Source organism: Gracilinanus agilis, chromosome 1, assembly GCF_016433145.1.
Source record: "Gracilinanus agilis isolate LMUSP501 chromosome 1, AgileGrace, whole genome shotgun sequence".
Taxonomy (NCBI): Eukaryota; Metazoa; Chordata; class Mammalia; order Didelphimorphia; family Didelphidae; genus Gracilinanus; species Gracilinanus agilis.
The window spans coordinates 784,338,134-784,351,311 of NC_058130.1; the positions used below are offsets into that span (position 1 = coordinate 784,338,134).

At 45.9% G+C, this 13,178-nt stretch overlaps 1 protein-coding gene across 1 annotated transcript in view; it reads right to left on the reverse strand.

The window, feature by feature from the left end:
• The window catches only part of MED15 (mediator complex subunit 15), a gene marked incomplete at its 3' end in the record, with an annotated part of 72,747 nt that overhangs the window by 31,185 nt on the left and 28,384 nt on the right, over positions 1-13,178 (reverse strand). Inside the window, exons 2-3 of the mRNA XM_044656608.1 lie at positions 6,481-6,568; positions 2,539-2,590 (exon numbers count right to left, since the gene is read on the reverse strand). Coding sequence (XP_044512543.1) covers positions 2,539-2,590; positions 6,481-6,568 — 140 coding nt within the window. The remainder of the gene's footprint in view (positions 1-2,538; positions 2,591-6,480; positions 6,569-13,178) is intronic.

Here is a 13,178-nt window from a genome sequence, read left to right on the forward strand (position 1 = left end):
GAGAGAGAGAGAGAGAGAGAGAGAGAGAGAGAGAGAGAGAGAGAGAGAGAGAGAGAGAGAGAGAGGACTTGCCCCCAAGGTCACACCATGAGTCAGTGGCAACTTGGACTATAACTATGCTTAAATAATTAAATTCCCATAAATAAGGCTTAACCGCCATGCTGGGTTAAAGACAGACTGATTCTCTAGTCTGTAGATAATTCATGTGCTGCTTAATTCTTAGAGCACTTACAGAGGAAGGAAAACCAGAGGAAATTTAAGTCTCTGCCCACAAAGGGAGGGGCGAGCTGTGGGAGGAAACTGTGACATTTAGCAAATATGAAACTTTGAGGTTCACACTGGCCTAGATCTCTATTCCCCACGTTCTGCAGAGGATGGAGAGTAATGTGCACAAATGTAGATGGAAACTGGCTGAGCATATGGCCAACGGGCATACGACCTAGAGGACAGCCTGGTTACTATCCCAGAAAAATGATCCCAGACCCCAGTCAGAAATGGTTAAATTCAACTCGGAAAGGTGACAAAGAACCTCTGAACTGGAAAGCAACTCTGTGGCCATTTGGTACCCATAAAGATCAAAGCTGGGAGGTACCTGAAGACAGTTTCTGATCCAGCAGCTAAAGAGAACCCGAGACCCAAGATGGGGAACAACATGTTCTAGGTAACATAAGATTTACTTATACTGAATAGACCAATGGCCAGCCCAGCCTACAGAAAAAGAAGCTGAGGAAGGCTAACCAGAACATGGCCGTGTCCTCCTATCTCCCAGCCCTGAATCAAAGAAGAGGGGAATCTCTAAGGTGGGCACTTAGAAATGCCCTAGTGTAGCCTCTCTTTTGTGAGAGATGATGCACTTGAAACCACATAGCAGGAGTTTAATAAATGTGTATTGACTGAAACCCAGAGAAGGGAAATGATTTCCTCAAGACCTTCCACAAAGTCTAAAGTAGAGCAAAGCTGGGCTTAGAACCCAGGACCTCAGATCTCCCAAGCTGATCCCCTTTCTTCTCTACTTCTATGGGAAAAGGAATAAATTAGGAACCATTTACTTAAGTTGGAAATCTTCCATAGGTTCCGGACCAATCAAGATTGGACACATCTTGTTCCTACTATATGGTAATATGACTCTAGTATTTACAAGAAGGGGCCTCCCAGGCTTCTTGGCAAATGCAGGAGATGATGGGGATAAAACTCTGCAAGTTACTTATTCAATAGTCGGCTGAACTTTCTCCCTTCTTTCTTCTAAGTGATGGCCCAAGGGAGGAGGTGGAGAAGGGGGCTCAGAAAATGGAGGATGACAATGGGAGATGTAGTTAATTTAAAGTACAAAAGATAGCATTTTTCTAAGAAAAAGCCTCAGAGGTCAGAGGAAGTTGTAGCCATTAACTAAAGGCCAAGTTTCTGTTCTAAACCAAGAATTCCATGACATATCCCAAAGAAATCCAAGAAAGAAGAGAAGGACTCGTGCTCATTTCTCCAAAACTACCGAGAGCAGTTCTTCTCGAAGTGGCCCCAAACTGGAAATGAGGGTGGCGTGCTCACCAAATGGGGAATGATGAAGCAAATGATGGCATATGACTGTCATAAATAACTGGGCGTTGTTACAAATGACTGAATAAATAAACTTCCCAGGAACCTGGGGCTGAAGGGCTCCATGGCCTGATGAGGAGTAACATGAGTGGACTAGGAGAACAACTCCTACTACAATGACATTATAAAGAAAAACCACTCCGAGCAATACAATGGCCTCCTTCCCAGGTCCTGAAGGGGAGATGGCAAATACAGAAGGAGAGCTCCATGCCAGGACACAGCCAAAGTGGGGGCTGCTTTTATCGAGGGACATGTAGTTGTTCAGAGGGTTTCTTTCTTTGTTTTTAAAATGTTCAGTGTAGGCAGGGTCATGGAGAGAGAAATTAAGCACTTATTGATCAGAAAAGTGTCCAAAGTAAAAATAAAAGGGACTACTGAGGAAAGGTGGCCAAATATGCATTTCTCAGTTTCTCTAGCTGCAAGGCTACTCCTCAGAGTATCTGCGTGGGTTCAAGCTGAAGAGGATTCTCATTTGTACAGAAAAAGGCAACAGCCTGAGACGTAAAGTCACACAACTAGGAAAGAATAGGCAAGTGAGGACCCAAACTCACCTTGGAGAAGAAGCGAGTAAGAGCTCCAAGAAAAAAACCAAGGGAGGGGACCATGAGATAATGTCCAGAAGAACACCTCTGTAGAGTCTTAATCGGTCATGTGTCTTGGAGGAGCTGGGCAGATGGAAGGCCAAAGCTCCTACAAGCTCTCTGAGGGCAAGGATGGCCCCATTTTGCTTTGTTTTGAGGGCTTTGTGTCTCCAGGACCTATCAGCAAGTCCTGAATAAAGGACAGGAACTCATAAGCAGAAACATAACTACTTATGCTCAATGAGACCTCTCAGATGCCAGTATCAGATGCCCCTCAACCCCACCCCAGACTAGTTTCTCAGGAGGCCATCCCAGTGGCTGGGGGGAGGGGTCCCTAAAGCCAAGAAATACAAAAGTCATTACTTACGGATGTCTCGGAAATGGATAATGAGCCTGGCCACAAGGGAAAGATATTCGTCCTAAAATTAAAAAACAGGAAGCAGTTTAATCAAAAATGAAGAAGATAGGCATTTTGTGACTCACCATTTCCCTTCCTCTTGGGCGGCTGCACCCTCACTACAGTGAAGCCCTTCTTCCTGTCGGCCAATTGAGTCACAGATGGTAAAGGCCGGTGCAGAGGCACTGCAATGGGACCCATTTTGAGGAAAAAAAGGCATCAAATTCTGAGAGCACAGGCCAAAATTGGGCTGAGAGGAATGAGGGGGTCAAAACAAAGGGAGAAGACAGGAGGGAGGCCAAACCACTGAGAAACCTACTGCCTATTTTCTTCGGATTTGACTGTCACAGCTGGGCAAGTTCTTAGAGCATATGACAGGGAGTGCCAGATTGGGGAGATGGATGTTACCCTAAATCTTAAGATCATCTAGACTAGTCTTCTCACATTCAAGACAGGGAGCCAAGGGCTAGGAAGAGGAAGGGGGAGAACAGCTCTGCACAAGGAGCTCTGGATTTGGAGTCAGAGGACTGGGTTCCAATCAGAGCACAGCTACGGGGAAGCATATCCCAGCCTCCCATGTCACTTTCTCTTGAGTCTAAAACCCTTTCCAGATTTGTTGTCTTAGGAAGGCAGGTTAGAGTAAGAACCAAAGACCTTTTTTAAAATGGAATTTGTACTAACAGTGGAAACCAAAGCAGGGCCAAAAGGAGCCCAAGCTGGTCCCCCTAGCCCACACTCCACTTGGAGGGAACAGGTCTCTTTTTCTTCTTTCCAAAAGGACGCGATATTGATAGTGACCACAGGAAGGAGACCCTTCAATCCTTGGGGAAGAAATGGAGTAGTCCTTGTTGGAGACAATTCGGTTCTGGAATGTCAGCCCCCAAACTGTGCTGGAGCATATTAGGATTCTTTTCTCTGCTCCAGATTCCTCCTAAATGACCTCAGGATAGAGAAGTTCAAGGCCCCGGGGAGAGAGGAGAGAGAGGTTGTTCTGCCAGCTTAGATATCTAAACATTTCTCTCTCTAAGTTAGAAATTCCAGGACTCTGAGTAATGATTACTAAACAAACAAAAATGGTTTCTGGTAGAGTGCCTAAAACCCGGAGGCCCGAGGCAGTCTTAATTTTTTTCTTCAATGTTAAACTTCTCTGAATCTTAGGTTCCTTATCTGTAATCATGGCTAATCAAACCCACTCTGAGCTACCCATAATGCCTGGTTAACTTTAAAGCACTGTGGAAATGCCAGCTGGCCAGTGCTCAAATGCCTTTCCCACTGCTGAGTTTTCATTTGGGAACAAACGTGGACTGGTCGCTTGGCAGGTTACTTCTAAGGTATCTCTAGTCTAATAATAGTTGACTTGCTACAGTGATGGAAAGTTTACCAAGCATGCATCTATAGGGAAGAAATCAGAAGCGATGTCAGCTCCATTTTACAGAGAAGGAAAGTGAGTCTGAGAGAAAGGAAGTGGCTTGCCTGGGATCTGTCCAGGCCTGGCACCTGGGTCTCCTGAGCCCAGGGCACTGACCCTGCCTCCACACTTGTTCTAGTGGCCATGAAGGCCTGGAAGGTCAGCCTTGGCCCAAAACGGCCAGTTTTGTAACTTTGACAACAAGGATTGGGATTGTGTCCCTACATTAATTTTGATCCATTATGGTGTGCGTGTGTGTGTGTGAGAGAGAGAGAGTGTGTGTGTGTGTGTGTGTGTGTGTGTGTGTTTGTCTTTCTCTCACGCATCATCTCTGTCCACTTCTCCCTTCTCTCTCCTCATCCTCCTTTTCTAGCTTTGGGTTGAATGGCTGCTAGAAGTAGAGGCAGAATCTGAGAGCACAGAAGTGACAGGCTCAGCACCACTGTGGGGTGAGGGGTTCCCTCAGGTCATAATCCATCCACTCCTCCCTAGCTTGAATGGCACAGAAAACTGCCCCTGCCCCAGAAGGAGGGGCAGGCTCTGTCTATTCAAATGGAGGTTTGGTTTGGTTTTTAAACTCTTGCCTTCTGTTTTAGAATCAGTACTAAGTATCAGTTCCAAGGCAAAAGGGCAGTAAGGGCTGGGCAACTGGGGTCATGTGATTTGCCCAGGGTCACACAGCTAAGAAGTATCTGAGGCCACATTTGAACTCAAGACTTCCCATTTCCAGATCTGGCTCTATTCACTAAACCACCTAGCTGCCCCCAACTGGAAGTTTGTAAAAGAATGTTCAAGAATGGAACAGATTGCCTCAGGAATTTGATATCCACTTGCTAAGAATGCTCAAGTTTGCGTTTAGCCTAAGATACTTACTAGCTATGTGATCTTAGGTAAGTCACTTAACCCAGTTTGCCTCAGTTTCCTCATCTATAAAATGAGCTGGAGAAGGAAATGGCAAACCACTCCAGGATCTCTGCCAAGAAAAGCCCAAATGGGGGCACAGAAATCAGGCACGAATGAAAAATGACTGAACAATGACAACCCTCCATCTCTAGAATCTCTAGAAGAGATTCATGCTTGGAGCTGGGGTTGGAATTGAGGTTCTCCCACCCCAGCCATGACCTAGGCCAGTCACTTCCCCTTCACAGGCCTCAGTTTCTACTTCTCCAAAATAAAAAAGTTGGAAAAGAAGAAGAAATGCACCCCTATACACCCCCTAGCTGTGGAATGCTGAATAAGGGGGATAGTTCTGCTCCTTTGCTAGGGTTTTGATGATGTCACAAATACAGATCCAGAAATGACAGATGTAAAACCAAAAGGCATCAATAATACTCAAAGGCCAAATGACAACAGGGTCAGCCTAGATGACCTCTAAGGTCCCTCTTTAACCCATGTCTAGGATCCATCCCACTGTGAGACTTCTCCGGCCCCTATGGCCTTTTCTTGGAATAGCCATCTTCTGGGACCCTGGTGGGTTTAGAAGGGTTAAGAGCTTTGTGGTTCCCCTTTCCTCTCTGGTTTACTTCAATCTTAGTCTCTCTGCCAGAAAAATGTACAACAGGAAATGTCCAAACGGCAGGCCAGTCTGTCTCCAGCTGGAGCTTACAGAACACATGGTTCAAAGGGCCAGTTCCAAGTCTCATTTTGAACCCTGAGACCCACTGAAGCTGTAGCCTCCCAGAGGCAGCTGTTCACAGTCATTTACAAAGTGGGCTTCCTCTCAACTTCTCTTGACATGAGAAACAAGTTCTGTCCCCTTTTGCAAATGAGGAAACATAGATTCAGAGAAAATGACCCATCCAGAGTCAAACAGCAACTAACTGGCTGAGTCAGTGGTGCAAGTAGTATTCTGCCCCTTTTCCAGCTGAGGAAACGTGAGTTTCACTGAAGTAAAGTGAAGCAACTTACCCTAGATCCCAAGGCCAGTAGATAAAACTGGGACTTAAGTCCAAGTCAACAGAGATCTGGAATAATGATAAAAGCACTAGGAAACTAATGATAGAAATGAAAGGAACTATAATTGCTCCTGTCACTATTACAGAACCATTTCATTCGTACAGAAATAGACCCACAAGCCAAAAGGGTGATCTGGATTAGTGTAAAAGGTTTTGTTGGGGGCCAGGGGGTCAGGGTCAGAAGGTGAGGGGGTCCAGTCCTAGCTCCACCACTCACTTGCTCCATGACCCTGGGCAAGTGTGCTCCCTTCTTGGGGCCTCAGTTTTCTCAGCTGTAAAATAGGGGAAAATAACTCTTGCATTTCCTCCCTGATGGGGTATTGTGAAGAAGAAACTTCAGAAACGCTAGAGTGCCACCCAAAGGAGCTACACCTTCTTTCACATGAGGAATTCAGGGATCAGGGATCTAGCACGCCCAGGAAGGTCTCCTGTGAGAGGCTGTCCAACCACACATTTGCCTCCTCCCACCGTTGGCCTCAGCCCTTCTCTCCCAAACCAAACCACATGTGCCAAAACATTGTTTTCAGCAGGCCCGCAGTGATGCCTTACCCGGGTTTTAGCCTTCAAGAATACATGGCTTTCCATATCCTTGCTGGATTTACTGTGGGCAACTCCAGCTTTCCTCATGGCTTCTTCACTGTAATACAAAAAGCAGAAAAGATGTTACTCGTAGCAGCCCTGATTCCAGTTTCTCCTGCCCCCAGGCTCCCTAAGGGAGCAGCCAGGCTTGGATCAGGAGATCCACGGTTACAGGACAGAAAGAGGGAGGGGTATGAGGGAAAGGGTCAGAGCCTGTAACAGGGACGCAGGAAGTGCCTCCCCCCCCCCCATGGGTCATCGAGGTGGCCGGGTCAATGTCCTCACAGAGTGACGCACAAGCAAACCACAGAAACCAGTTAAGCAGCCAACAAATATTTATTGAATGTCCACTGTGTAGAGATTAGTGCACCAGACACTTGGGAAGGAGTTTAAAATACTCTGGGAAAGTAGGAGAGAGGAGCACGTATAACAAGAGTGGGGGCATCACAGAGAGCCCAAGTGCAGTAGTGTCACTCCTAATATACTAGAAAAACGTCAGTCTGGATTCTTTTACTATATGCCTCCTAGAAGGCCACCAGTGGAAGACACTGGGTACACGAGAGGCAAAAACCAACGAGCACAGTAACTTCCTGTTTGATAAAGTGAAAGGTCCCAGATATTCAAGCAAAAAGTCCCTTAGATGACAAAAACTGTTGGGAAAATGGGAAAGTAGTTTGGCAGAAACTAGGCCCAGATCCAACATATCTTGCTATTTTCCAAAATAATCTCAAAATGGGTACATGAAGGAAGTATCTGTCAGATTTATGGCCACAGGAAAAGTTAGTTGTGACCAAACAAGACAGAGGTTCATGGGAGGTTAAAATGGATAATTTTCATTATAGAAAACTTGAGTTTTTGCACAAATGAAACCAATGTCACTAAAATTAGAAGACAAGTAGATGACTGGAAGAAAAAAAAATCTGCAGCAAATTTTTCTAACAACAATTTTACTTCAAAAATATGTAGGGAACTGAGTCCAATCTTCAAAAATAAGCCATTCCCTAAAAGATAAATAGCCAAAGGATATGAATCAGTAGTTTGAGAAGAAGAAACTCATGTTAACAGCCACGTGAAAAACAATGCTCTAAATCAGATAGAGAAATGCAAAGTAAAACAAATCTGAGGTACCAACTCACACATGTCAAATTAGCTAAGATGACAAAAAAGGAAAATGGGAGGGAATATGACAAAATGATCTACTACTGCACTTCTTTTGGAGCTAGGAACCATCCCAGACAGCAATCTGGAACTATGCCCCCAAAGCTATTAAACTATGCATACCCTTTAATAGCCTGCTAAGTCTATACTCCAAAGAAAACACAAGGAAAAGGACTTATGTGTTCAAAAATATTGATAGCAGCTCTTTTTTGGGGTGACAAAGAATTGGAACTGAGGGACTGTCCATCAATTGGGGAATGGCTGAAGTTGTGGTCTATGATGGTGATGGACTACTACTGGGCTGTAAGAAATGAAAAGGGAGGTGGTTTTAGAAAAACCTGGGAAGGGGGCAGCTGGGTAGTTCAGTGGATTGAGAGCCAGATCTAGAGACGGGAGGTCCTACATTCAAATCTGGCCTCAGACACTTCCCAGCTGTGTGACCCTGGGCAAGTCACTTGACCCCCATTGCCTACCCTTACTGCTCTTCTGCCTTGGAGCCAATACACTGTAAAGGTTTAAAAAAAAAAAAAAGAAGAAAAACCTGGGAAGACTTGCATGAAAAGAGAGGAATATTTTAAGGATAATCAATAGGAAAGCCTTAAGAACTCTCCTGAGCACAATGACACGCCACGATCCCAAGGATTCATGATGAAACATGGACTCGGTGTAGGCTGAAGCATATTTTCTTGCCGACCCTAATTCTCCTGACTGGGTCCACTACAAAGTTATGTTACATAATCTCAAGTGGGTCCTCACTCCGGCTACACAATCCCACTCTATCTCCTTTAAGGACTCACTCTCCCACCCCACCCCCACCCTACCTGTGCAACAGTTCTAAACCTTCCTTCCTCAGACCTTCTGTGGCTCCCGCTTCCCCCACCCTCCTCTCTCCTGAGAACCTCATATTTTACAGTTAAAAACTGCAGCCATTTGCCGAGAATTCCCTCTTCTCTTTCTCATCTCCTATCACTCGGATGCCTTCTATCACCCTCCTTCACCTGACTCCCATAATGAGGTGGCCTTATTTCTGACCAAGGCTCATCCCTGTACTTGTTATTCTCTCTTGTCTTCTCCATCAGATCTCCTCCTTTCTCCATCATCCCCTACCCCCTTCACTTATTTTCAATCTCTTCTGTCACTGGCTCCTTCCCTCCTGCCCACAAACATACCCATGTCTCCCTGGTCTTGACTGATCCTTTTCATCCCGCTAACCATCACCCTCTATCTCTGCTGCCCTTTGTGGCTAAACTTCTGGAAAAAGCCATCTACAATGGGGGCTTCCACCTCCTCTCCTCTCCTCTCATTCTTGTTGACCCCTTATATCCAGCTTCCTACTTCATCTTTCCACTGAAACTGCTCTCTCTAAAGGGCCTAATAATCTCTTAGATATCAAATCTAGTAACTTTTTCCTTTTTACCTTCCAAACCCTATCTTCTGTCTTAGAATTGATACTTAGTACGGGTTCCAAGGTAGAAGAACAATAAAGACTAGGCAACTGAGAGTTAAGTGACTCTCCCTGGGTCACACAGCTAGGAAGGGACTACACACACTCAGATTTGAACCCAGGACCTCCCATTTCCAGACATGATTCTCTATCCAGTGAAACACCTAGCTGCCTACAGTGGCCTTTTTTTAATCCTCCTACTCTTTGAACTCATGATAGCCTTTGACACAGTTAATCACTCTTTCCTCCTTGATCCTCTCTCTTCTTTTAGGCTTTCAGGATGTTCTGTCTTCTGGTTCTCCTCCTATCTCTCTGATCACTCCTCTGGCTCCTTAGAAGGATCCTCCTCCAGGTCATGCCTCTAACTCTAGGAGTCCCCCAGGGCTCTCTGTCCTGGGCCCTCTTCTCTGTTCCCTCTATACTACTTCACTGGGTGATCTCAGCTCCTATAAATGTAATTATCTCTATGCTAATGATTCTCAGATCTACTTCTCCCGTTTTTAACTTTGTGTTGACCTAGTCTAATCTCCCAACTCCAACTGCAAGGCAGACATCTCAAACGGAATGTCCAGTAGCTGCCCTAAATTCAGACGTCCAAAATGGAACTCATGATCTTTCCCCTAAACCCACCCCGAGTCCCTCAGGCTTCCAACAGAGGAGTCACTCCTGATGCCTCACTCCCCACTCCCCATCCTATCTGTTGCCAGGGTAACAACAACAGCCCTCCCACTTTCTAGTGTTCTTACCCCTTAAAATCCCCAACGTGTTCCCTTATATCCAGGGACACTGGTCCCCTGACTATTCCGTGAATAAGACCTTCCATCTCTCCACTCCAGACATATTCTCTGACTGTCCCCCATGCCTGGCACGCTCTGCCTTCTCCTCCATTCCAACTACTGACCTCCCTTGGAGTCCTTTTAAGTCCCAACTAAATTCCTACCTTCTCCAGGAGGCCCTTCTGGGGGCCCCTCAAGTCCAGTGCCTTTTCTCTGTTCATTTTGTCCCATTTCTCCTGCATATTATATACTTTGTCCAGATTTATGTGTGTTATAAATAAAAATTAACGTGGAGGCTTTATTACCAGATTTATAGGCATTTATTAGTGAAGAGAGAAAGATAGGAAAAAGGGTTTTTAGCCTTTCTAACTTTAGGTAAAGATCCAGTTCTCAATTGCAGCTGGCCTCCAAGCGGTCAGCAGCGAGTTAATTCAAGTGATAAAACAAAAAAGCATTCTCCACTTCTTGTGCTGCTTTTTTAAACCCAAAGCTCCTCCCAGCCCTGGATCATAGGCTAGTGGCTTTCAAACATCATGCGACATTATGCCTGTGCCAGAGCGGCAGCCCATCAGACAAGCCACATGACTCTGTGACTCCTATGTTGAGTCTTTCCCAGCTGTGATGTGTTAGGGGTTGCCTAAGTAGATACCTCACACATTTGCATGTTGTCTCCCTAGTCCATGCTCCTTGAGGGAAGGCACTGTCTTTTGCCTCTTTTTTGCCCAGCATTCAGCACAATTCCTGGCACACAGTAGGTGCTTAATAAATGTCTGCTGACTGCAGTGGATTTTGTTTTTCTTGCCCTCACAATGAGGAGAGGAGAGGGAAGGGACAGAATTTCAAATTGAAAATAAAATGAAATTGAATGGGGGGGGGGGAGAGGAAAGGGGAGGCCACCAACATGTTAGAAAGCTTCTCCATAGTCACATCTAGTCAAGTGATCAAAAATTATATATAAAGAGGACACAGAAGGGTTAAAACCCATCAAAAATCAACCCAAGTGTTTAGGAAATGTGGTCGTGAATGTGTCTGTGTCTATGTAGGTAAGGCCTACCCTCAAATCAATTCAATGAAAGAAAATGAGTGTGAATTCTACTCAAATTGTATCAGATGTGATCTAAGAAAAAGTCTCAGGGGTTTTAGATGATAAGGCTCTAGGTGGTGATGCTAGTATTTATGGTGAAAGCCTGACCCCCAGACAGAGGCAGGGGAAGAAGAAAGGGCCTCCGTGCTGCTACCTGCCCTGAGAGGGCATTCTCTGAAGGGCCCAGTCAAGTTGGGACCAAGCCGAGAGCAGCATCTGGCACTGTCTCACAAGGAACATCTGAGAGCATTTATACCACTTAGCATGAACTGGAAGAACCCAGAAGTCTAAAAGTCAAACATCGGCTACAAGGCAGGGGCTCAGTGGTGAAGGATTTCCAGCCCCTTCTCCTTCCTAATTTTCTCCTCACTCCTTACCTCAGACAACCTCACCAAGTGATCACATCTTTCATTTCCTGCCTGTTCTCTCACACAGCCCCTATACTAAAGGAGGCCTTCAAGGCTCTCAGCGGACTGCCTAAGTGGTCTCCCTGCCTCAATCAAGCCTCTCCCCAACGGCCCCCACAATTTCCAAAGTAACTGACCATAAGTGGAAGTCTGGCCACATGACTTCCTGCTTAAAGAAAAGCAAAAATAACCCCCTCCTTCCCCTGAGCCCCCTTCTTATGGAGGAGATAACTTACACAGGCCTACATCCACAGACGATGGATGCTGGGTAAATGAGAAGCAGTCAAAGCAGTGGGGACAGTCAGGGGAGTGTCCAGGGTTGTTGGGTCTTCCACGGACACATGGAGGAGAGTAAGACCTAAGAAGACTGGAAAGACAGGAACGGCTTTGGAAGCCAGCAGGGGTGGCTGTTTGATTCTTAAGGTAAAAGGAAGCCACTGGAGGGGGAAGAGGTCCTCAGGATGCAACAGTTAGATGGCCTTTTGGGCAGATCACTCTGGCAGCTGAATGGAGGATGGTCTGGAATGGAGAAAGACCTGAAGCAGAGACACCAACCAGGAGGCTAACATTGTCATCTAGGCCCCAGGGATGAGGGCCTACAATGGGGTGGTGACTGGACAAGTAGAGATATGGGGGCTAAAAGCAGTAAGAGATTGGTTATGTGGGGTGAGCATGAGAGAGAAGCTGATGAGGAGGACCCCAAACTGCAAGCCTGGATGACTGAGCGAACACTGGTGCTCTAAGCAATGGTGGGAAAGAGAATGAGTTTTAAATTTAAGATGTTTTTGGGACAACCATTTAGAGACATCTGACTGGTGCTGGGGATAGTGAGCATAACCCGGATGTTTAGTCCTGGGGAGCACATTTCTGGAAGGTCACTGTCAAACTGGCATGGCCAGCCAGGAGGGCAACCAGGATGGGAAGAGCCTTAAATTCATGTTGTCTGTGGATCAGTTAGTAGTTGTTCAACCTGGAGAAGAGGTTACCGGCAAAGATATGTGCAATCGGCCTTCAAGAATGGAAGGGACTGTCTCATCAAAGGGAGCATGGACTTGTTCTCCTCTAGAGGGCAGCACTAGGAACAAGGAAAAGTTGCTCAGAGGTATATTTAAATTTAAAAGCCTAGAAAAAACTTTCTAACTCAGAAGGCCCAACTATAATGCCAACAGGCTCCTGATTAAACAGGCCACCCACCTCTGGGAGAGAGAGATGGAGATGGCTTCAGGGTGCAGATTAGAGATTATGATATATTCTTTCTTAGATGAGGCCAGTATAATAAGGGCATTTATTTTGCTCGAACTATCTAGACTTGTAACTCATTTTGTTTCTCTGGTGGTGCTGTGAGTGGGAGTACTTTTGGGTGGAGGGTGGAGGACACTGAGGGGAAGAAGAGAATAATGACCTCAAAATGAAAGACTGAATTTTTAAAAAACAGAAAAAACTTTCTAACAATTAGACGGATTCAAAAACGGACTGAGCTCCCTCAGGACAGAAGAGTTTCCCTTTACGAGGGGTCCTCAAACAAATCCTGAAAGACCACTTGTCCAGCATGAACAGAGGATACTCTAGGCCAGTGATGGTGAACCTTTGGCACAGGTGCCAAGGATGGCACAAAGTGCTCTCTTTGGGCACTTGGTCACCACCCCCCTCTGACTGCCACTCCTGGGTTTATTACTAGAAAGGCAGAGGAACGTGGGTGGAGCTGCTCCCTTCCCCCCACAACATTTTTTTCACTTCACCAGTCCCTCTGCCCCGAAGTCCAATGGGAGCACTTTCTCCCTCTGTGTGAGCTAAGGGGT